This window comes from Protopterus annectens, chromosome 3.part0, assembly GCF_019279795.1.
Source record: "Protopterus annectens isolate FY-2018-M chromosome 3.part0, PAN1.0, whole genome shotgun sequence".
Taxonomy (NCBI): domain Eukaryota; kingdom Metazoa; phylum Chordata; order Ceratodontiformes; family Protopteridae; genus Protopterus; species Protopterus annectens.
The window spans coordinates 327,547,162-327,572,623 of NC_056731.1; the positions used below are offsets into that span (position 1 = coordinate 327,547,162).

The 25,462-nt window shown below is 43.3% G+C and overlaps 1 protein-coding gene across 1 annotated transcript in view; it reads right to left on the reverse strand.

Moving 5' to 3' along the window:
* The window catches only part of EZH2 (enhancer of zeste 2 polycomb repressive complex 2 subunit), a gene marked incomplete in the record, with an annotated part of 2,261,448 nt that overhangs the window by 1,684,843 nt on the left and 551,143 nt on the right, over positions 1 to 25,462 (reverse strand). Inside the window, 1 exon segment of the mRNA XM_044064800.1 lies at positions 19,983 to 20,103. Within this exon segment, the coding sequence (XP_043920735.1) occupies positions 19,983 to 20,103 (121 nt within the window).

Consider the following 25,462-nt stretch of genomic DNA (forward strand, 5'->3'; position numbering starts at 1 on the left):
AGGTACACAACTGTACTATGTTCATCGTGTTTCACTGTTGCAGTCATTACAATTGGGTTGAATCCCAAAGCTAAGGATGGGAGGCTGGTGCTAAATAGGATTAGGGGAGGCTATGAGGCCCTGCAGGATTGCAGTGGCAAAGCCTGCCCTGGATTCAGGGTAGTGAGGTAAGTGATGGTGCTTTGTAAAAGTGTGCACTGAACTTCAAGTTGCAGCCTCTAAGATGTCTTTGGTTGGTACTCCTCTGAGGAAGGCTGCTGAAGTGGCTGCTGCTCTGGTTGAATGGGACCTAATGCCCTTAGGCACCGATTTGCCATGCTGTGATTAGCAGAAACGAATGCAGTGGCCTATCCACTTTGAAATAGTCTGCTTTGAGATGGCCTTTCCTTGTGACCCTGCAGCATATGCCACTAGAAGTTGTTCAGTTTTTCTGAAAGCTTTGGTTCTGTGCAAGTAGAAGCATAGCTGCCTGTGAATGTCCAAAGAATGCAGAAGTCTCTCCCCCTTATTCTGTGGGTTTGGATAAAAGGTAGGCAAATGAATTGTTTGATTAAGGGCCACACTGGACACTACCTTAGGCATAAATGTCAGGTTTGTCCTCAGAGAAACCCTGTCAGGGTGGAAAATTATAAAAGGTTCCACAGCCAGGAGTGCCTGTAACTCAGACTCGTCTTGCAGAGGTTATTGCTAGGAGCAGAGCTGTTTTCCAGGATAAGAATTTTATATCAGCTGTAGAAGCTGGCTCAAAAGGAGGCAGTGTGAGTTTTTCCAAGACATAGCTGAGGTCCCATGCAGGTATTGGTGCTCTCCTTGGAGGTCTTATGTTTTTGGCCCCTCTGAGGTACTGTCTTAGTAACGCATGAGAAAAAATAGGTGGCTCTGTATTGTAATGAGCTGAAATGGCAGAGGCATGAATCTTTATTGATGAAAAGGATAGACCTTTGTCCAGCATCTCAGTTAAGTATTGCAAAATGTGAGGAATATTTGGTACAATTGTGTCAATTCCTTGTGCCTGGTTCCAAGCACAGAATCTCTTCCATTTGTCTGCATAGGATTTTCTGGTGCTAGGCCTCCTGGCCTCCAAAATTACATCCATCACCGCTTTAGAGTGAGGTGTATTTTGTATAGCTACATTATTTGCCATGCTGCCAGATTTAAGGTCCCGAGTTGGCTGTGCAGGATCTGACTGTTGTTGGGTCAATAAGTGAGGAATTTGAGGTAGTGTCCAGGCTGGGCATTGAGACAAGTTTTTTAGGATTGGGTACCAGTGCTGGCGGGGCCAGTCTGGGGCAATCGATATCATTTTTGGCTTCTCTTGTCTGACCTTTAGGAGTACCTTGGGGAGGAGAGGCAGTGGAGGAAAGGCATATACTGTTAGGTTTTTCCAGCTGCAAGATAGAGCATCCACTTTCCATGCTTGGTTGTGATAAGTCCCCTTGTGCAGAATCTCTGTAGTTGGTAGTCGTGAGGGGAGGCAAATAGGTCTATATCCGGGCATCCCCAGTTCCTTGTTATATTGAATATTTGTGGATCCAATTTCCACTCGTGGGGATCCATTAGGTTTCTGCTTAGTTCCTCTGCCAGAGTATTTATCTTTCCTGGCAGGAATTGTGCTTGCAGATGTACTTGGTAAGTCAATGCTGTATCCCACAAAGTCATGGCTAGTCTGCAGAGGGGGTAGAATGTGCGCCTCCCTGCTTGTTTATATACCACATGACTGTAGTATTGTCCATCTTTATCAATAGTTGTCCTGGATGAAGTAAATCCTTGAAGGCTGTCAGGGCATTTTGAACAGCTAGCATCTCTTTTTGATTGATATGTAGATGCATTTGGCTTGTGGTCCATGTGCCCTGAATACATCTTCCTGCCGTATGGGCACCCCAGGCATAATCTGATGCATCTGTTAATGTCTGCCTGGCTGTGGGTAAAGTGAATGTGGTGACAGGCCTTTGCCCACCATTGAAACTCCTGTTGTAGGCAGGGAATGAGGGTAATTATTGTTTCCAGGCTGTGGCAATGTGGAGTCCAAACACTTTTTACATACCATTGTAGTTTCCTCATATGCAGTTTTGCATATGGAATTAGCAGAATGCAGGATGCCATGAATCCCAAAGCCTGCAGAATTTTTCTTGCAAATAACTGGGTCTTTGTTGCCAACATTTTGAAATAGTCAGTTGTCTTTATCTGGTGTGAGAGAAGCCATCTGGGCAGTTGTATTTAAGCTTGCACCCAGGAATATTATCTCTTGAGAGGGTACTAGTTTTGATTTCTTTTCATTTACTGTGTACCCTAGGCATGTTAGCAATCTTTTTACAAACACCAGATGCTGTAGTAGAATGTTCTTGTTCTCTGCTTGAATAAGACGGTCCAAGTAAGGATAAATTTGAATTCCTCTTGGTCTGCAAAATGCAATTACTGGTGCCAGGCATTTTGTGAATACCCTGGGCGCAGTAGATAAGCCAAAGGGCAGTGCAGAGAATTGGTAGTGCATTGAGACAGCTATAAATCTGAGGTATCTTCTGCATGATTGTCTGATTTGGACATGCAGGTATGCCTCTTTTAGGTCTAAAGTCAAAAGCCAAGCCTTCTTGCCCAGCATGGGCAGAAGCTGCTGCAGAGTCAACATTTTGAATTTCGGTATATCCAGAAATGTGTTTAGAATAGACAGGTCCAGTATTGGTCTCCAGGCGTTGTCCTTTCTGGGCACCAAGAACAGTCTTGAGTAAAATCCTAGTCCCTGCTCTTGTTATGGAACTCTCTGAATGGCCCTCATGTCCATGAAGGATGAAACTTGTTTTTGTGCCTCTGCCCATTGGTTGTGTGGCAGGTCTGGCAAACCGTTTGTCCTTGGCAGGGTGTGAAAGTGGAACCTGTAGCCTTGTGACACTATATTCAAGACCCATTTGTTCTGGGTGATCATGTGCCAATTTTGTGGAAAAAGTGCTAGTTTTCCCCCTAAAGGAGCTGCCAGAAGATAAGTGCTTGGTGCTGGCAGGGGGAAGTCATTGAGACTGTTTTCTATATGGCTGTGATTTATCCTCTCCGCTTTTGGAGAAAGAAGCACCCCATTGTTTAGACCTGTATGAGGCCTGGGGCTGGGATCTGCCTCTGGGGCGTCTATCTGCCTCTTTGTGGCCTGACACTGGAAAGGACCAATTCTTTGTAGGCAAGTTCCTGCTAAATCTGAGAGGCTGTACCTGCAAGAAATCCTTGACTGTTTGCATAGATTTAGCTTTGTCCTCCATTTTCTTTAACACCTCTTCCAAACAAGTTATCATGCCGTAATGGAGCATCTAATAATTTTGCTTTAACATGATCAGGCAGATTCTGTTCCTTTAACCAAGCATGCCTCCTAATGACAGAACCCGTAACAGCGGACCTGCAGGAGGCCTCCAGAGAATCAAAACCACATTGCAAAGTATGCTTTCCCACTTGTTCAGTTGTATGCAATAAGTCCTGCATTTCTTTGTTTTCTGCACATTCAGAATTTGTTAACATTTTCTGTTTAAGCAGTGACATAAGGTACTGCTGATATTTAAGCATATGAAACTGACCATTTAAGGCCCTTACGGCCAGAGTAGCAGAAGCGTAAATCTTTTTCCTCCATCTGTCCAGGGCCCTTGAATCCCTAACAGAGGGGTTAGGGTTTTTTGCAGTGGAAGCCTTGACCCCCTTGGGACCCTGAGAGATGGTTTCTGGGTCAGCAGCAGGGTTTTTATTAAGAAATTTTTGTGAATCAGGAACCCTGTAGTATCTGTCTGGCTTAACAGGAGCAGGTGGTAGAGAGTCAGGAGAGAGACCGGACTCTGAAAAAACAGTCTACAATGTCTAAAACAGGAGGAATAGCAAGGGGCCTGTGCTGAGATAACAAAAGGAAATCTCTGAGCCTTTTCTTAGCTTCTGAGTAATCTTGGCTCTCCCAGTGGAAGTGCTCCCTCATAGTATGCAAGGTCTCCCCCAAAAGAATAGTCCTCAGGAGGAGAGGCTGAAGGGATAGATTCTTTAGCATCAGAATCCTCATAGGGAGGAAGAGAGTATTCCTGTTCAGAAGAGGAATCAGGGAAAATGGAAACCTGATCTGAAGATGTATATTCTGTCTCTTGCCTAGACCTCTTATCATGAGGGGTATGGGAACCCCTGATCAAAGTAATTAGGTCTTTGGCCATTTTAAAGATCTGTTTTTTAGGCATGGAGGCCTGTCCAGGCAAATGTTGTACTTGTTTCTTTGTCTTTAGAGGTGCTTTAGTCTTTGCCTTTGAAGCTGAAATTGTTTTCACATATAACTGTGTAGGTCTGAAAACACACTCAGAAACCGATGCCTGCTCAGTGGCTCCAGACCCATCGGAGGGAGTAGTTTGAGGGTCCAATACCTTGAGTTTCCAGCGGCCTAGTCGGCTCCGCGTGGGAGTCTGATGTGGCCTGTGGCTCTGAGGTAGCGGGTGTCAGGGGCTGCAAAAGCGCCTCACTGAGAACCGGCAAACCAGCGACTGGCCTAGCAGAAGCCTCGTCGGTTTTGGACCTCGGATGCCTGTCCTTTTCTTTGCGCTTTTTATAAACTGCGGTAATCGGCTGTTCCGATGGCATTATACAATTAAATCTTCTGCCAAAGTAATGAAATGCAAAATTGAACAGACGCTTAATAGTGCATTGGTTAAATCTAGCACAAAACCGACAACTAGCAATGTCATGGTCAGGGCCTAGGCAAGGAATACAGTAAGAATGAAAATCCTTATGAGGTATTTGCTTTCCACAAGAAATACAATTATTAACTTTTTCTGACATCGGTCTGGAGCACGAAAGGTTTCCCCAAACGGGGTATTTAGCTTTAATGAAGACTTCGGATCTGAAATTCGAATTTGAAAATCTCAGGAGTCGGCTGACCTGCACTTGCAAACTGCTTTTGCTTCGGGCACCGCGCGGCAAGAAAGACTGGAGAAAATGGCGTCGGCTGCATCTTTTATACCCCTGGCACACTGACGTCAGGGAGGAGGCGACAGCAACAGACACCAGACCAGGACTTTGGAATTCAGGCCGACTGCAGGTAGCCTGCCAGCAGGATAACCCAATTGTAATGACTCCAACAGTGAAACACGAACATCACATCAACAATGTCTAATATAAGAGGTATTGCCAAAGGCCTATGCTGAAGAGGAAGAAAATCCCTAAGCCTCTTTTTGGATTCAGAGAAGTCCTGACTCCCATTGAAAATGTTCCCTTAAAGTATGCAAGGTCTCTCCAAAAGAGTAATCATTAGGAGGAGAAGCAGAAGGGATGGATTCCTCTGCATCAGAGTCCTTATAAGGTGGAACAGAAAATTCCTGATCAGAAGAAATGGAAACCTGATCTGAAGATTCATAATCAGTGCCTTGCCTAGGCCTCTTAGTAAGGGGGGGGGGGGTTGGGAACCCCTGATCAAGGTAATTAAATCCTCAGCCATTTTGATCATTTGTTTAGGCATAGGGGCCTGAGCAGGTGGCTCATGCGTCGGTTTAGACATAGAAGTAGATTCTGGCCTTGTTTTTGATGATGGCGTCGGTTTAATATACAAATGTTGAGGCCTGAAAACACCCTCCGAAGCCAGTGCCTGCTTAGCGGCTCAGGACCCATCCAAGGGAGAGACATCCACAGGTTCAATACTTGCAGATTCTCGCGACATACCAGACTCCGAATGGATCTCAGTAGAGGCCTGCGACTCAAAAGTAGCAGGCATCAGGGGCTGCGAATGCACCTCACTAAGTACCGGTGAACCGGCAACTGGCTTAGAAGCTTCGTCATTGGTTTTGGACCTTGGTCTGTCATTTTCCTTGCGTTTTTTCGGTATTCCGGTAGTCAGATTGCTAACCGACATTTCAGGATAGTTCAATCTTGAAACAAAATATTTAGAAGCAAAAATATACCGACGCTTAATAGTGCGTTGGTTAAATTTAGCACAAAACCGACAGCAAGGCACGTTGTGATCAGGGCCTAGGCAAGGAATACAGTACAAGTGAAAATCCTTATGAGGTATTTGCTTCCCACAAGTAATGCAATTATTAACTTTTACTGACATCAGTAAGGAGCAAGAAAAAGTTTCCCCAACGGGGTACTTGGCTTTAGTTTGAAGACTTCGGTTCTGAAACTCAAACGAAAATTTCAGGAGTCGGCCGACCGGCACTTGCGAACTGCTTCTGCTTCGGGCACTGTGCGGCAAGAAAGATGGATTAAAATGGTGTCGGCTGCATGTTTTATAGCCCTGATGACCCGACGTCATGGAAGAAGAGACCGCAACTGATGCAAAACCCAAGACTTTGTTATTCAGGCCGACTGAGGGCAACCTGCTAGCAGATTACCCAAATGGAATGACTGCAACAGTGAAACACGAAGAACATCTTTGCCTTCTTGACTGATTTGTTTAATTTGCTTAGGTCTAATATGGGCCTCCAAGTCCCCTGTTCTTTTTGGCACAAAAAAGAATCTCGAGTAAGTTCCGAACCCTATTTGGTCTGCGGGGACTTCTTGGATGACACTTTGTGCAGCAACTTTTGGATCTCTATAGTTGCTTGTTCCCTTACATTGGGTGGAACATCTGGGATTGTTCTGGTCTGACTAACAGGATTGGAAAATGGGATGGAGTATCCTCTGGATATTATATTTAGTACCCATCTGTCTCTTGTGATAGCTTGCCAGGCTTCTGGGTACATGGATAAACGTCAGACTACCTCCAGAGTAGAGCAGTTGGGCTTCCTTTCAGGAGCACTGATAAGGGCGTCTACAAAAGGAATCATGGTCACCCTGGTTCTGCGGGCCCCCTCTCCTCTGCCTCTGGGGTGGCATCTACCGTTGTTGCCTCCCCCTCTGCCCCTAGGGAAGGAATCACCCAGTGCGTCATGGAAAACTCTCTGGGATCTTTTGGACCACATTTTTCCACTCTCCTGGCCTTTAGAATAAGGTCTTGAAGGTACAGAAAAACATACTCCAATGGCAGAGATAGTTTTTCCTTCCTGCACGCACCAGGTTAGTGTCTTTTACTTTGGGTCCAAAGAGTGAGGAACCATCAAAAGGGGCATTAGTAAAAGTAGATTTAAAGGACTGCACAAAATTTCACAAGCACATCCAGGAGCGTCTCCTAAGGGGAAACTCCAGAACCCGCTGCCCTGCTCGCTCCATCTGCTACATAGGATATGAGCCTCATGGAGGAGTTGACAACGGAATTTAAGGTAGACAGCTGGGAGGAGACCTTCTCATTCACCCCCGCAGCTAATGTACCTTGTAGATCTCCTAGCTCTTTCAGGAGATCTCTTTGTAGCCTTGTAAAGTGGGATAGGTAGTTCAGCAATCTGAGTGAAAAGGTCGCTGACAAAAAGACATGCTTCCCGTATCTATCCATCGTTCGAGAGTCTTTATTTGGAGGATGAACAGATGAGGAAGTCTCTGCAAGTTCCTTCTTGGTGGCTGCTGCCACCAACATAGCATATATGGGTACCCCCATAGAAAGGAAATCCTTTCCTGAAGGAGCGGACAAGAAATTGTTTGGCCTCCGTGGGACTGGTTCCATTGTGTCAGGTGACTCCCATGCCTTTCGACTGACCAGGTCCATTAGCTCATCGAAAGGAGGAGAAGACACCCAGGAGGCTGAAGGTTTAGACCCAAAAGCCTTCAGGTACACTGACTCCTCATCAAAAGGGGTGGTGGCCTGCCAGCCACCTCTCTGCTTCAGGATCTCTAGAATATCTGCAAATGAGATCAGAGGATGACCTTGGGGACCTTCCGACTTAGAGGTCAGTGTCTGAAGTGATGGACTCATCTGGGGAGACTACGTGCTTCTTCTTGCAAGTTCTCTTCAGAGATGGCTCCTCAGAAGGATATTCTGGGGAGGCCTCAGAGGATAGGGGTTCGCCCATTGGGGGATCCTGAGGCTCTGGATCTCTGCTGTCCTGTAGAATGTGTGGTGCAGAGACAGTAGCCGGTGCCTTGGGGGGGGGGCAGTGCTAGCATCCCTCTGTAGTGCTGAATGGGTACACAACACACTCTTCATCAGCTCAAAGTTGGATTCTGTCAGCTTCGAAGACTCCCTCGGCTCTGAGAAGACAGAGGAAGTCACCGGAACCAACAAGATCGGACCAGAGACAGATGTGGGAGCAGAGCTAAACCGGGCAGACACTCAGAGGGGTAGACTCTGCACCAAAAAAAGATCAGGGCCGAGAATCCCTCCCGGGGCCCCGGCTCCCAGATTCTCCGGACGGCACCGAGAGAGTCAGAGCAGAAGTCAGCTCCGTGAACACTGAAGGGAGTCTCAGAACCAAAGAATCCACAGTAAGCGGTACCAAGCACTCTGGCTCCGAAGGTCCAGCTTGGCTCAGAAGAGGAATAGTGGGTACAACTGATACAGTAGGCTCAGAGACCAAATGGGTCGGAGCAGAGAATAATTTAGTCAATGCCGGTGACTTCAGCAGTCTGTGCATCACCCGTTCCACGTCATCGTCCGACAAGCTCCTGGTGGACCTGGAAGATAGGTATGGAGAGCGAGACCTGTGCAAAAATATCCAAGGACCAGCTCGGAGCAGAGGTATCTTGCAGCTCAGAGGACTTTGGAGACGAAGTTTCCAGGCTGGTAAACTAAAATGACCGCCGACTACTCCAAGGACTGTGGAGCTGAGGACGTAGTAGCCTTAGAGATTTTTGGTAGCTTGACTGGTGGCAACGACTGAGCCATGTTGCAGGTGAAAGTCTTTTCTGGGATTTTTCCTTTTAGGAAGAAGAACAGGAAGAACTATGGATAGCTGCCTCAAAAGTTGGCTTTAAGAGCCCGTTCAAGATCAATTTGTTTCTCCTTTCTTGAAGTACTCTTGCACTGAAAGTGACAAAAGGTGCGGTCTTCTTGTACATGAATAGCACCAAGGCAATAAACACATAACAGACACATCTGTGATGGACAGTTTTTGCGAGCACTTCTGGCATTTTTTAAAGCCCGAAGGCTTATGTTCCCTCTCTTTTGGGTATTTAGACATATAGTTAAGATAAAACTGCAAAAACAACATGAAAATTTAGCTATAAACTATTGAACTGTTAAAGCTACACTGAATATTAACTAAGGGAAACAAGAGGAAACAGACAACCAAGGAGAAAAAATAGGGCCTCTAACTCAAATGGTCCTATTTTCCAGACAAAACAACAACTACAAGCCCTCTAACTTAAACGGGCAAATAGCTCTCTAACTTAAACAAGCTATTAATAAAACTAAGACAGACACAACAACCACTACAAGGGATACCAGTAGGGCTACAAAGAGACAGCAAAAGCCGTGCCAAAGGGGATAAAACTATCACTAACTGTAATGCAATAAAATGCACAGCAAATTAAATATAATTGAAAAATAAGCTATTATCAAATATAACAGTATAGAGGAAAAATAAGAGAAAATTTGTCACAACTTAGTCACGGCCAAGATGAGCACATCCAACCTTGTAAAGCAGCAAATGAGATCTCGGGAATTGCACCACTGCATTGTGGGATACCTTCTTGCCACGAGCCAGGTTTGAGACTTTCAGCTATGTATTCGGCCAAGTCGGAGCTGAGAATCGGCTCCGAACCCATCATTGTAAGAATGAAGGCGAGATAGGACAACATATCAAATTTTATACACAAACATCGAAAACAACTCTGAATTCCTGAATACTAATTAGCTACAAATGTCGAAAACATATTAATTCGAAATGATCGAATCGATGACTTCGACATTACCGAAAGTTTTCCTGCTACCACTTACCTACCTACTTCCCAGCAGTACAAAAGTATGCAGTTTATCCATAGCCTGCATCAGAGTTCAACCTCAGGAGAAAAAGCCCAGTCATCAGGATTGTTGAAAACTACCTTCCACTCCAGAGTTCATTGTCAAACAATCTGATACCAAGAGAAGCTCCATCAGTGTGTGGCAACCCTACATTCACAACTTTCAGAACACTACAAGACCAGTATTCTGCAAAGGTACAAAGAGCACAATGAAAATTGTGGATGCAATTAGGTCCACAAAGAGCAGAAGGGTCCAGGTTTTACTGCTCCACGGTACCTTCATACAGGTCATTGCACTCTCACGGGACATTTTTGCAGGCAAGAGTGACTAAAAGGTATCTATCTGCACAAGTACCATACCATGTTACTAAGAGATGGAATCAGAGTAGACAGAGTCTTTGGCAATCCCTCAAGACTGAAAGCCTGGAAATGTTTGATGCAAGAGTTCTCATAGGGGCTGCCTGCTGCTAGTCATCCAGATAACTGTCTCTGCCACAACTGCTAGCACACTGATAGGCATTACAGGAGAGGCATAACAGCAGTATACTGTACTGGAAATGAGGCCTACTCAGAGTGGGACAGCAATCTCTTGTATGGACTCCCAAACTGATGTGCATCTTGTCCAAGGACAATACTGCTGTGAAACCATGCTTGCACAACTCTCTGCAATGGCCATCTGGTACACGATGTAAATATGCAGGAATGAGTGAAAAACCTTTCTCCCACTTTCAAAATAGCTGGGGACAAATGCCTCGGGCTTCGTCCAAAGGAGCAGAAGGCACTGTCTCTTTGACAGTCTCCTAAAGTAGCAGCATTTAAACCTGTAGCAGAACTCTGTGGATATGAATGGGCCCCAGAGTTGTGCACGGATTATATATAAATGTGTGTAAACGTATACGTATACACACACACACACACACACACACACACATCACAGAACAATGTATCTGATTGCTACTTTTCTTGATGAGAAAGACAAATGACCAGCAATAACAGAAAAATAAGGAATTATGAGTCTAGGAAAAACTTGCCACTTTCTTAATTTGTTCTTTACGAGCACACCAGGTTCCACAGAGACTAACTATTAGAACAGATTCAAAGACTGAATTTTACGCAAAGCATGACTAGTAAGAGACTGAATATCCTGTGGTATGCAAGAAATGAATGGCCAGGCTACTAAAAATACGGTCTGGTTTCTATATGCTGGCAAAAACTTGTCTGGGTAATGCCAACAGCAATAACAAAATATGAGAGAGAGAGAGAGAATGGGTCCCTACAGTAGCACAAGAAATTCCTTTTTACAGTAATCTTTGTGTCTGTCCTAATCTTATTTTGAGAATTTTGGTGGTGGGAGTTCACTTCATATAAACGAAATCCCACTTGCTCAACTTTTATAACAAGCCGAGAACACTGAAAGTGCACAACACCGACTGCTTGGAACACAGCCGTTTAAAAGGTAAGTTAAAAGGTAAGTGACCTGTTGGCCAACCCAACAAACTGAAATGAAGCAAAGAAACCACTCCCTCCCCCGCATATAAATATACTAACTCAGAGATTGCACTACCATGGGGGTCAGGGGCAAAGGTCAACATGCTGGCCAAGCAATTACTTAGCTTTAGTTACACGCCGGTGCTCCGAGCAGTTGGTGTCGTGGACTTTGTGTTCTCGGCTCTATTATGAAAGTTTGGTAAATGGGATTTTGTTTACATGGAGACACAGTGGTGGTTGGGGAGGGGGGGGGAGGATCAGATTCCTCCAATGCTATCTCAGTAGTAGATTTAGAGCTACCAAGGAAAGTGCAAGGCCACCAGAACTGTCCACTGCCAAGGCAGCACTGCCACATCTAATGTTTCGGTGGCCAGCACAGAAGGGCCTGCACATTCCATCTTTTCTTCCCATTTGACAGGACATCTTAAGATTCTTCTCATTCGCGGGGCACCCTCCCTGCAGCAGGACAATGCTGAAGGTCCCCGTGTCAAATGACTGGAAAGAATGTGAAGCAAAAAGGCAAGGACTATATTGTAATTCACTCTTTGAAAAAAGGTAATGTTTAAGCCTAGTCCTACTTGTGTTTTGCCTTAACACTAGCATTACTGTGTTTTCATGCCTATCCATAAAAACACTTGTCTGCTTTTAGCAGAAAAACAATGAACCGGATACAAAGGAGAAAACATCTGGAACGTCAAAGGAGAACTTGAGATGGGTGTTTTAGTGTGTGTGTGCGTGTGCGTAGGTTTTCCCACCAGGGAAGTTCTCACTCCTTTTTCACTTCCCCAAAACTTGTTGAAAAAGCACATCAGCCATGCACATTTGAGATCCAGTTTGTCAATCATGTTCTGAAATAAAATCTGAAAGTTCTGATAACTCACCGGATTAAGCATTCACTTCAATATCTATCAGCAACTAGTAAAGCTAACAGGGGAATGTACTTTACTGTCAGGGGTTACATTAACCTTTATACAGAGCACTGAACAGACCAGCAGTTCTGAAGGTTTCATCTGAAAAATGTACACAGAGATAGTGCAAGAGGAGTCAGAAGGATCATTAGAAATAACAGCAAATGTAATCATACTGGGGGTGTAAAAGGAGAAAACAGAAGGTTAGATGCAGTGCTGGAGCACCAGACTATGTGGGATGGAGTACGTTTCAGATAAAGACGATGGAGGAGAAAGAACATGACTTGACAGAAAAAAGAACAAGCTTCATCTGCATTTCAGTGGAGATTTTAACGAAGCAGTGTCAAATCTGAGAAATGCTTTTGTTTAGACAATCTCCTAGGGCAGATGAAAAGATTACACTAAAATGTGGTGGAAGGATGACAACAGCAACTGTTGGGCTTAACAGTACAAATAAAGCAGCCTTAATCACCAGCTGTTGAATACACACATTGCACCAGATATGTTATTCCACTGCAGAAATACTTGCTTTATTTGAGAAGAAAAGTACAACTGCTCCTTAGAACAATATATAACAGGATAATTACAATACCATAAAGTTTCATAGAAAGGTCAAAGATCAGCTTAAGTGACTGCAAATAATTTAAAAGCACTTAATTTTAAAGCTGCTAGGGGTTTTGGCACTGAAACGTTTCCAGCAACTCTTTCAAGTGTGAAGACTCTTGTAAAAATGTTAAAACTATGTTTTAGTCAAGTTTAGTTTTTTTTCATAATAATGTATTATACGTATACATACACCATATATATATATATATATATCTAAATATATATATATATATATATATATATATATATATATATATATATATATAGATATATATATATATATATATATATATATATATAAACATGCACACACACACAATTTTGTCTCTGTGCACGTAAAGAGATTTTAAAAGCAGCAGAGATAATGCATACCTGTATTAGTCCAAGTTAAATGTTTTAGTGCTCCACATAACCTCTAAATTCTCAGTGGTAAGTTTTCCTAACCAAGCAGGACATCATTGATGTCTCTCAAAAGGTGCCTCAAACAAATTAAAATGTATGCATCATCAGGTAAATCCCTGCAGGACTGTATCACCATAATCAAAAGCTTCCCTTAGTAAAGGAGAAGTACAGTTGTGTACCTACCATAAATGTAGATGTTCGAGTGTATTCACTGTTGCAGTCATTACACTTGGGTTATCCTGCTGGCAGGCTACCCGCAGTCAGCCTGAATTCCAAAGTCCTGGTCCGGCATCAGTTGCTGTCGCCTCTTCCCTGACGTCAGTGCGCCAGGGGTATATAAGATGTAGCCAACGCCATTTTCTTTTTTTCTTGCCCCAGATGTCAGATGCCCCCAAAAGGGTAGGCTAAAAACATTGCTTATAAAAAGCATGCAATAAAATAAACATTACCTTCATCTACAAGCAAATACATCACATAGGTTGTATACAATAGAGAAGAACAGGTAAGTCCCAGGAAAGAAAGGGGGAAGGTGGGAGGGTAACCTGGACTGCAACAGTGAATACACTCGAAAATCTACATTTATGGTAGGTACTCAGCTGTATCATGTTCATCGTGTTTCACTGTTGCAGTCATTACACTTGGGTTGAACCTCAAAGCTGAGGTTGGGCGGCTGGGTCTAAATAGAATTAGGAGTGGCTATGAGGCCCTGCAGAACTGCAGTAGCAAAGCCTGCTCTGGACTTAGAGTAAAGTGGTAAGTGGTAGTGCTTTGTAAAAGTGTGCACTGAAGTCCAAGTTGCAGCCTCCAAAATATCCTTGGTTGGTACTCCTCTGAGGAAGGTTGTCGAGGTGGCTGCTGCCCTGGTCGAATGTGGTCTAATGCCCTTAGGCACTGATTTGCCATGTGAATAGCAGAAACTAATGCAGTGTCCTATCCATTTTGAAATAGTCTGATTTGAGATAGCCTTTCCTTGTGATCCTGCAGCATATGCCACTAAAGGTTGCTCAGTCTTTCTGAAAGCTTTAGTTTTGTCCAAGTAGAAGTGTAGCTCTCTGTGTATGTCCAAAGAATGCAGAAGTCTCTCCCCTTTGTTCTTTGGGTTTGGATAAAAAGTAGGCAAATGAATGGTTTGGTTAAGAGCCACACTGGACACTACCTTAGGCATAAATGTTGGGTTTGTCCTTAGAGAAACCCTGTCTGGATGGAAGATAAAAGGTTCCACAGCCATTAATGCCTGTAACTCTGAGACTCTTCTTGCTGAAGTCATTGCTAGGAGCAGAGCTGTTTTCCATAAGAATTTTATCTCAGCTGTATTAGCTGGCTCAAAAGGAGGCAGTGTGAGCTTTTCCAAGACAAAATTGAGGTGCCAAGCAGGTACTGGTGCTCTCCTTGGAGGTCGTATGTTTTTGGCCCCTCTGAGGTACTGCCTAAGCAATGGATGTGAAAAAATATGAGGGTCTGTATTGTAATGAGCTGTAATGGCAGAGGCATGGATCTTAATTGATGAAAAGGATAGGCCTTTGTCCAGCATCTCAGTTAGGTATTGTAAAATCTGAGGAATATTTGGTACAAGCTTGTCAATTCCTTGTGCTTGGTTCCAAGCACAGAATCTCATCCATTTTTCTGCATAAGATTTTCTGGTGCTGGGCCTCCTGGCCTCCAAAATAACATCCATAACCGCTTTAGAGAGAGGTGTATTCTGAATGGTTACACTATCCGCCATGCAGCCAGATTTAGGGTTTTGAGTTGGCTGTGCAGGATCCGATTGTTTTGCTGGGTCAGTAAATGAGGAATTTGAGGCAATGTCCAGGCTGGGCCTTGAGACAAACTCTTTAGGATTGGATACCAGTGCTGGAGTGGCCAATCCAGGGCAATCAGTATCATTTGTGGCCTGTCTTGTCTGACCTTTAGGACTACCTTGGGGAGAAGAGGCAGTGGAGGAAAGGCATATACTGCAAGGTTTTTCCAGCTGAATGGCAAGGCATCCACTTTCCATGCTTGTTTGTGATAAGTCCTTGTGCAGAATCTCTGTAGTTGGCAGTTGAGGGGAGGCAAATAGATCTGTGTCTGGGCATCCTCATTTCCTTGTCATCATGCTGAAGATTTGTGGATCTAGTTTCCACTCGTGAGGATCCACGAGGTTTCTGCTTAGTTCGTCTGCCAGAGCATTTGTTTTTCCTTGCAGGAATTGTGCTTGCAGGTGTACTTGATAAGTCAATGCTGTGTTCCACAAAATCATGGCTTGTCTGCAGCGGGGGTAAGAATGTGTGCCTCCCTGATTGTTCATGTACCACATGACTGTAGTATTGTCCATCTTTATCAGCAGTTGTCCTGGATGAAGTAGGTCCTTGAAGGCTGTCAGGGCATTTTGTACAGCTAGCTTCTCTTTGATTGATGTGAAGATGCCTTTGGCTTGCGGGGCATGTGACCTGAATACATTTTCCTGCCATGTGGGTTCCCCAGGCATAATCTGATGCATCTGTTAGTGTTTGCCTGGTTGTGGGTAAAGTGAATGGCTGTCCCTTGTTGTGGTGACAGGCCTGTGCCCACCATCGAAACTCCTGTTGCAAGCAGGGGAATGAGTGAAATTAAGGATTCCAGGCTGTGGCAATGTTGAGTCCAAACACTTTTTAGATACCATTGTAGCTTCCTCATTATCTCTTGAGAGGGTACTAGTGTTGATTTGTTTTCGTTTACTGTGTACCCTAGGCAAATTAGTAATCTTTTTACAAATGCCAGATGCTTTAGTAGAATGTCTTTGCTCTCTGCTTGAATAAGGCAGTCGTCCAAGTAGGGGTACATTTGAATTCCTCTGTCTGCAAAATGCAATTACTGGTGCCAGGCATTTTGTGAAGACCCTGGGTGCAGTAGATAAGCCAAAGGGCAGTGCAGAGAATTGGTAGTACATTTAGCCAGCTATGAATCTGAGGTAACTTCTGCAAGATTGTCTGATTGGGACATGCATGTATGCCTCTGAGGTCCAAAGTTACAAGCCAAGCCTTCTTGCCCAGCATGGGCAGAAGCTGCTGCAGAGTCAACATTTTGAATTTTGGAACGTCCAGAAAAGTATTTAGAATAGACAGGTCCAGAATTGGTCTCCAGGCTTTGTCCTTTCTTGGTACTAAGAAAAGTAGTAAAATACTTGTCCCTGCTCTTGTAGTGGTACTGGCCGAATAGCCCTCATGTCCATGAGAGATGAAACTTGTCTTTGTGCCTCTGCCCATTGATTGTGTGGCAAGTCTGGCATACATTTTGCCTTTGGAAGGGTGTGAAAGTGGAACCTGTAGCCCTGAGAGACTATATTTAAGACCCATTTGTCCTGGGTGATCATGTGCCAATTTTGTGAAAAAAGTGCTAGCTTTCCCCCTAAGAGTGCTGCCAAAAAAAATAAGTGCTTGGCATTGGTAGAGGGAAGTCATTGGGACTGTTTCCTATATGGCTGTGATTTGTCTTCTCCGTTTTTGGAGGTAGAAGCACCCCATTGTTTGGACCTGTATGAGCCCTGGGGCTGTTGTCTGCCTCTAGGGCGTCTGTATCTGCATCTTTGTGGCCTGTCTGACACTGGAAAGGACCAACTCTTAGAAGGCCAGTTCCTGCTAAATCTGGGTGGCTGTACCTGTAAGAAATTCTTTACTGTCTGCATAGATTTAGCTTTATCCTCCATTTTCTTCAACACCCCCTCTGCCTTAACACCAAACAAAGTATCAAGCTGTAATGGAGCGTCCAATAATTTTGCTTTAATATGATCAGGCAGATTCTGTTCCTTTAACCAAGCATGCCTTCTAATGACAGAACCTGTAACAGCGGCCCTGCAAGAGGCCTCCAGTGAATCAAAACCACATTGCAAAGTGTGCTTTCCCACTTGTTCAGCTGCATGCAATACATCTTGCATTTCCTTGTTCTCAGAACAATCAGAATTTGTCAACATTTTCTGTTTTAGCAGTGACATTAAGTATTGCTGATATTTAAGCATATGAAATTGACAATTTAATGCCCTTACAGCCAAGGTAGCAGAAGTATAAACTTTTTTCCCCCATCTGTCCACTGCCCTTGAAACCCTATCTGAGGGGACAGGGCTTTTTGCAGTAGAGGCCTTGACCCTTTTGGGACCCTGAGATAGTTTCAGGGTCAGCAGCAGGGTTTTTATATAGAAATTTATGAGAATCTGGAACCCTGTAGTATCTGTCTGGCTTAACAGGTGCAGGAGGTAAAGATTCGGGAGACAGGCCAGACTCTGAAAATACATAGTCTACAATGTCTAGAACAGGTGGAATAGCAAGAGGTCTGTGCTGGGATAGAAGAAAGTCTCCGAGCCTTTTCTTAGATTGAGTAATCTTGGCTCTCCCAGTGGAAATGCTCCCTCATGATATGCAGGGTTTCCCCAAAGGAGTAATCCTCAGGAGGAGAAGCTGAAGGAATAGATTCTTCAGCATCAGAATCCTCATAGGGAGGAAGAGAGTAGCCCTGTTCTGAAGAGGAGTCAGAGGAAACGGGAATCTGAACACAGGAATCATATTCAGTGTCTTGCCTAGGCCTCTTATCAGGACAGAGATGGGAAACCCTGATCAACGTAATTAGGTCTTCGGCCATTTTGAGCATCTGTTTCTTAGGCATGGAAGTCTGTCCTGGAGAATGCTGTACTTGTTTCCTTGTCTTTAAAGCTGTTTTAGTCTTTGTCTTGGATGCTGAGGTTGGCTTGATATAAAGCTGTGTAGGTCTGAAAACAGCCTCAGACGCCGATGCCTGCTCAGCGGCTCCAGACCCATCTAAGGGATTAGTTTCCGAAGGCCCAATACCTTGAGTATCCCGAAGCCTAGTTGTCTTCACATGGGAGTCGGAAGCTGCCTGTGGCTCTGAGGTAGCTGGTGTCAGGGGCTGCGAAAGCACCTCATGGAGAACCGCGACTGGCCTAGAAGAGGCTTCGTCATCGGTTTTGGACCTCGGATGCCTGTCCTTTTCTTTGTCCTTGCGCTTTTTATGAACTCTGGTCATCGGCTGTTCTGACGGCATTATATAGTTAAACCTTCAGCCAAAGTAATGAAATGCAAAATCGTACCAACGCTTAATAGTGCGTTGGTTAAATCTAGCAGAAAACCGACAACTAGCAACGTTGTGGTCAGGGCCTAGGCAAGGAATACAGTAAGAGTGAAAATCCTTATGAGGTATTTGCTTCCCACAAAAAATACAATTGTTAACTTTCTGACATCTGTCTGGAGCAAAAAAAAAAAAAAAAAAAGTTTCCAAAACGGGGTTCTTCACTTTATTGAAGACTTCGGATCTGAAATTCAATTTCGAAAATCTCAGGAGTCGCCGACCAGCACTTGCTAACTGCTTTTGCTTCGGGCACCGCACGGCAAGAAAGACTGAAGAAAATGGCGTCAGCTGCATCTTGTATACCCCTGGTGCACTGACGTCAGGGAAGAGGTGACCACAACAGACGCCTGACCAGGACTTTGGAATTCAGGCCGACTGCAGGTAGCCTGCCAGCTGGATAACCCAAGTGTAATGACTGCAACAGTGAAACACGATGAACATCATATGACAAATTATTTTTGTTGCCTTCAGTAACACAAATCAGCATATTACGCTTTCTGTGATCTGTTAAACAAATCAGTTTACTCTTTACTTATTTATTCCCTTAGTACCCACTTTACCCTACACAGTGATCATAGGGAAGCCAAAGTCTATTCTAGTTAGCAAGGGAAATAAGACATGGAAACAGGCCAGTCCTCAATGGAATGTCAATCCATTATTGAATGTATACATTATGGCAAGAACATATGGGACGTCACCAATCTGCCTACCAGCATGTCTCTGGGGAGTGACAGGAAATTGAAGCCCCAGGAAAAACTCAATTATTCACAACTAACCCCAAATGGAATGGGTATGAAAGCCCACTCACTATTTCATTTAGGTTTTTAAAATTTTGATAAATATACAGTTCTAGATCTGTTACTTACGACTCACTTCAACAGCAAATAACTATATGCCATAGACTCCAGAGTTTTCAATTAAGTATGAATACAAACTGTTGATAAAGCTTTAATACAGAATCCAGTCCTAAGCAGATTAGCCTGAAACACAAGATATATACAAAAGGAGCACATTGTTTTTATGACCAAAAATGACAAACTCATTTAAAACAGGACTACAAAAATCTATACACTCATGACACTAATGTGCAACAAAAGGAAATAAACAATGTTTTTTGCCAGTGGTAAAAATGAGTCTCAGGGGCATACTACAGTCCGAAAATAAACTTGCAGCCGATAGCATAATTTTGCTCAACTACTAAGTGTTGCTTACAACCAACAGTCAGCATCCAAATCAAAGGTCCCCAAATGAATCACAGACTCCAAAGCTAAATATACTGTAAGCCTGTATTGGTCTCCTCACTTTGGCTTTTCAAACAGGAATGCCCCTCACTCCACAGGGCACTTTTTCCTATGGTGGCACCAACATCAGTCAGCACAGTCTTGTTGAAAGATGCACAGGTGAAAGAAGTAATTAAGGCGCAATCTACCAGTTAGAGACATGCTTTACTAAAGCACTGCCTACACAATATTGTTGGCTAAACATCTGCATGTGTTTTTATGTGCACTTCCTTACAACTGCTAGTAGATTACAATCCTGAAGCAAGTATCAACCTCAAACACAAATGTGAGTAACTGGGATACTTTGTGGGGTTTTTTTTTCCCCCAGGCAGGCAATAATTAATGCTTAATTAACCTTTGTTACCTTTGCATTGTAGAAAACATGCAAAACTCATGTTAGTTAGCAGCGTACCAGATAGACACGTGAAAGGCTCACCTCTGTCTCCATGCACCTTTCCATCATAGTTCTTTATGAGCTCTTCAATAAAAGTACCATCCTGGTCCAAAACCTCATCTCCCATATAAGGAATGTTATGCAAAACAGTTTCATCTTCAACCTACCAAAAACAAATGAGTCAACTCAACAGGTCTGAATAAAAAAGCACAGCAGCAAAGATAAGATAGTCTGACTCAGACATAAATTGACTCAGACTTAAATGTCATAGCCCTCAAACTATTCAGTCCTGTCATAAGTAAAATCATTAATTCTAAGAACTGGATGTGTCATGCACAGTGACTCAGCAAGCTTTTAACCATCAAGGCACAGCAAGTCGTCTGTACAATACTCTCTGCAGTTATTTGTGGCAAACACGTGCCAGGCATTTTTTATTCAAAACATGTTAAAAATACTAAATGTCAGCCAGCTTAAAAAAAATAAGTGCATATTTGTATCACAGATTTTAGAGTGCATTGCTTCTTGGAGTTTTACTATGACTGGCTCTGTGCTTCACAAATTAAAACAATTTACAGGTCAGCTTTCACTAATGGGTATCCTAATGAATCAACTCAACCACCTTATTTTAAGAAATATGAAGGCTTGCATGAAATAAGCTACTCTGAAAAAACAGATGAAAGTACTCGATGGAAAGTCATACATGCACAAAGAAATTTCTTACTTACTGCAACAGCTTCTTTTCAAGATTTCATGTTGCATAATACTCTTGTATAACTGTATTTTTAGTTTAAGCATTGTTTAGAAACTTCTTGGACAGATTTGGGAGGCCAACTCTGTGGACGTTTAAATCAATTCTTTAAGAGCCGTTTATTCCTCTATCTCCATACACGTAGGATATTTTCAAATATGAACAAACCCTTACCTGACCTACTAAAATACGGAGGGGGACATGTATAAAATATGCCTGGATACATCATCCAAACCTTCCAGAAAGCCTGTTTACAACTTCACAGATAGGTGGAATGAGATGTTTAAAGTGGCTTCCTACTGAAAAGGTCACACTTGAAATGTAGATTTCTGATGGACAGAAAAATAGACCAAAACTGAATGAGAAATCTCAACCAACACCCCTTTCCTTTAAACTTTTTTTTTTTGGGGGGGGGGGGCTGGCCAGGCCTGTGCAATATCCCCACACTTATCTATGCCAAGTCTGACTGCCATACCTCAGGGAAATGGCCATCACAGACTTTGTATACGCGAGTCCATTTTTTTCAATCATTCTGTCCTGTTAATACAATGGGAGCACAGACCCATTTAAGGACAGTAAGCCACACTTAAAAGTGCTGTGTGATAACTCCAAACAACCATATGAAAACCTTCAAATAACATGGGAGAGCCTACAGAATCTTAGGCTTTCTAGTGACTCTTTGCGAGGTACTTAAACTGTGTGGGAAAAGCAAATTGAGCGCAGAAATTTACATTTACTTATTAAGTATTGCAAAATTAAATGTATTTATTTATTTTGAAATGTAACTGCATGCAGTGTCATGAATAGTGCAACGTGTGCTCAACTTATCTTGGAATTCATCTGCTGCTAAAAGAAAGGCAATCAGTGCCATACAAACTAAGCAATCACATGTATCCCTAGAAACAGTGATTAAGACAAGAGATCTTTCATTTAATGTATTAGCTTTCTGAATGCATCTCTTCAGGGCTGCTAAGCTGTCAAAATCTCCTGCAAAATTAGATAACTTCACCAGCTGATTTCTTTCAATGCCAAGGATTTATTTATTTTATTTTACATTTGTTTACCGGGAAGGTCTGACTGGATATATGTCCATTTTCAGCGGAGGCTAGGGAGAAAAGCTCCAAGTTAGCAGACTACATTACATTAGAAACAATAGAAACATTTAGAAATAGGTATAATATGTAGTCTTCAGTAAGGTTACAAACATTGATAGAACATTGCTGAGACAATTAGATAAAGCATCTTAAGTTTCAGACATTGATACACGCAGATAAGGGCTTAGTCCCTTAAAAAGAGTTCAGACGCTCTTTTAGAATCAATGAGTGATTTGATTAGGCAGAGTGGATGGTGTCCAAATTCCTCTCAACCTCTTACCACCAATCATTAAATTAATATCGTGCCTTTATCAAACATTTACTATCTCAAATATCACAGACCCACACTTTCCTGCTCTGCACAATACTAACCCACAATGTTTAATTTCATTATAGATCTGGACCATCTTAATACACATGCACCAAACTTAGTACACACAAGCTTACACCAAAACATTGCACCATTTCAACTATCCAACACTAGACTTCAATTCTCCTTCAGTCTTGTCAGTTAACAGATTACGTTCATTTCAGTTCTTTGTACTTGCTATTACATTGGAAGCTGGGTGGTTAATCAGCAAGTACAGCTGTGTACATAACAGTAGATGTCATTCTCTTCACTGTTGCAGTATTCCTAAAAGAAGGGATTTCCTGCCAAGGATAGCCCAACATCAGGACAGTATACGAAAGCCTTTAGTGTTTACAGACTACATATGTCACACAAGCACTTCCCAGACAAGGCACAAGGCATAAACGTGACGTACAGACTCCCACATGCAGAACTGAAAAAGCACCAGGAGGAACAGACTGTCCCTACGGACAAGGAGGAACATGTGTATCCAGAAGAGAAAGGAACCACTCAGCAAGGAGAGCAAGAACAAGCTGGACAGTGGGAGAGAATACTGCAACAATGAAGAGAAGGCCATCTACTGTTATGGTAAGATTTTACACAACTGTACCATGTCCTTCCATACCACTATTGCAGTATTCCTAATGAACAGAGTACAAAAGCTCACGAGGAAATCCATGCAGGACAGCCCTGGCAAAGCCAGTTCTAGTTCTGGAAACATGCAGCTTATAATGCTTCATGAAGCTATGGACAGAAGACCAAGTAGCAGTCTCAAGGATGGAACTGGTATGCAGCCCTTTGAAAAAGGCACCAGGGAAAGAAACAATTCTGGTAAAGAGCCTTTATTGAAGAGGAAAAACATTTACCATGAAAAGAACAAAAAGAAATTCATTTATAAATCCAAGAAGAGATGGTCTGCTTACAAACAGCTGAAGATGACCTGGGGTGAAAGAAAAAGCTGCTCAGATTTGCAAACATTAGTTTTATCCAAATATCAGAGGTGCCTACGCAAATCCAAGCTGTGAAGAACCTTGTCAGTGGCAGACTGCAGAGAAGGAAAACAGGAAGGCAAAAGAATAGACTGATTAAGGTACTCATTGACCATATTGGACATAAAAGATTAGTATGAAGAGAGGCCCCTGTCTCTGTGGAAAACTAAGAACAGCCATGTGAGCCTGAAGTTCAGAAACCCTCTTGGCTAAAGTAAGAGTCAAAAGAACAGTCTTCCAAGTACAATACTGTAAGGAAGCTAAAGCAGCAGGCTCAAAAGGAGCCAGAGTTAATTTTTCAAGAACTAAACCAAGGTCCCAGGAAAACAAAATAGGCTTCCTGGGAAACCTGATACGAAGGATGCCTTTAAGAGACTGCTTGACCTCAGATTTAGATGCCAGAGGAAGAGTCAATGGCAGACTAACAGAAATTGCTAATAGTTGAGCTTTAACTAAAGAATATGCTAACCCAGCATGGAGCAGATCACACAAATAAGAGAACCAGTGGAACCTCCACAGATAGGGGTCCTGAGGGCAAGAGAAGCACAAGACAGAAAATCTCTTCCATTTGAACAAATATGGATTTCCTGTTAGTGGGCGTCCAGGGTCTGCATTAGAAACCCAAAAAGGCTAAATCCTGAATGTATGTACATCAACACAAAGGTTGATGTGCATACAAAGCTAAACACAAACTGCGAAAATCAAAACGCCGAATGTGTTTCGTAATCAAAACGCATCAAACAGGTAAGCAAAATAAAAACTAAACATTAATTTAATACGCTTCGCCCCCCATATCACCCTACTTAAATATACCAAACTCTGAGACCACACTACAGTGGGGATAAGGACATATTTCCTTATCCCCACCATCACGCTGCTGGCTAAAAGACACGTTCGGTGTTTTGAATTTCACTGTTTACGTGTTTCGCTCTGTATGTACATCGACCTTTATCCATCGGTGTACATACATTCGACATTTAGCCCATTTGGGTTTCTAATATGTAACCGGCTTCCAGGCATTCAGCAGTACCCAAAGCAAGTCCTCTGAAAACGGGTGCCAGAAAGGGATCAAAATCTCATCAACCACAGCATCAGCTGAAGAGTGGACAAGTGAAAAGTCAACCCAGTGAGGTGCCTTGTGGTGGGGGTCCCTAGCCAAGTGAGAAATAAGGGGCAACCAACGCTTTCTAGGCCAAAAGGGAGTCGCTAACAACATTTCGAGTCCTGCCTGATCTTGTGCAAGACTCTTGAAGTACAGGAAGGGAAGGCATAAAGAAACATCCCCCTCCTAAGGAAAACAGGTGTCCACTTTCTAAACCACAGGACTTGGGACTCTGGAACAGAATAGGGGGAAGCTGTCCATTCAGATAAGGAGGCAAAAAGATCTAGCCAAGGAATACCCCACCGATGGGCAATGTCCAGTAACCCATTTCAGAAGGAACAATTTGTGACCTTGTGTACTGGACCTGCTCAAAGAGAGTTTGCCAGTAGATTGAACTGCAATGGAATGTAAATGGGCTGAAGAGTCGCTTGATAAAGGACAGCTAGATCCCACATCTGAAGAGCTTATCTGCAAAGACGGTAGAACCTTGTACACTATTGTTTACTGAAATACATCTGTCTGTAAAAACCTTGAAGAGCTAGAGATGAAAGAGGGAATGAAAACAATGAAGAGCTAGAAGCACAACTCTCATCTTTCCACTGATGTGGTCTGACCACTGATGAAGAGGCCAGAGACACTGAACCTTCAGAGTGCTGAAGGAAGCTACCAATTCTCTGTCTGAGGCATCTGAAGAACTTGAGTCAGGGCTGGAACCTGGGAAGGAAGCCCCAGTTTGAGAGAAAGTTGATGAATCCATCACTGAAGCTAAAGCTTGAGAGGGAAGGAATGATACAGTACAGTTGTGTACACTTACCATAAATGTAGATGTTAGTATCTTCACTGTTGCAGTCATGACTGTAGGGTTCTCCCCTGCCGGCAGGAAGTCCTCAGCCGGCCAGAATCCCAAAGTCTGGGTCCGGCGTCGGCTGCTCAGCCATGCTCCCTGACGTCAGAGTGGCAGGAGTACAAAGCTGGCAGCCGACACCATGTTCTCCAGTTTTTCTTGCCCCAGATGTCAGGTGTTCCAAAATGAGTAAGATCCCATACCCTTTGCAAATACACCTCAGAAAAAGGGTGAAGAAGGGAACCGCACAAAGGAAAAAATAAGAGGGGACAGGAGGGAGGGTAACCCAGACTGCAACAGTGAAGACACTCGAACATATACATTTATGGTAAGTGTACACAACTGTACTATGTTCATCGTGTTTCACTGTTGCAGTCATGACTGTAGGGTGGAATC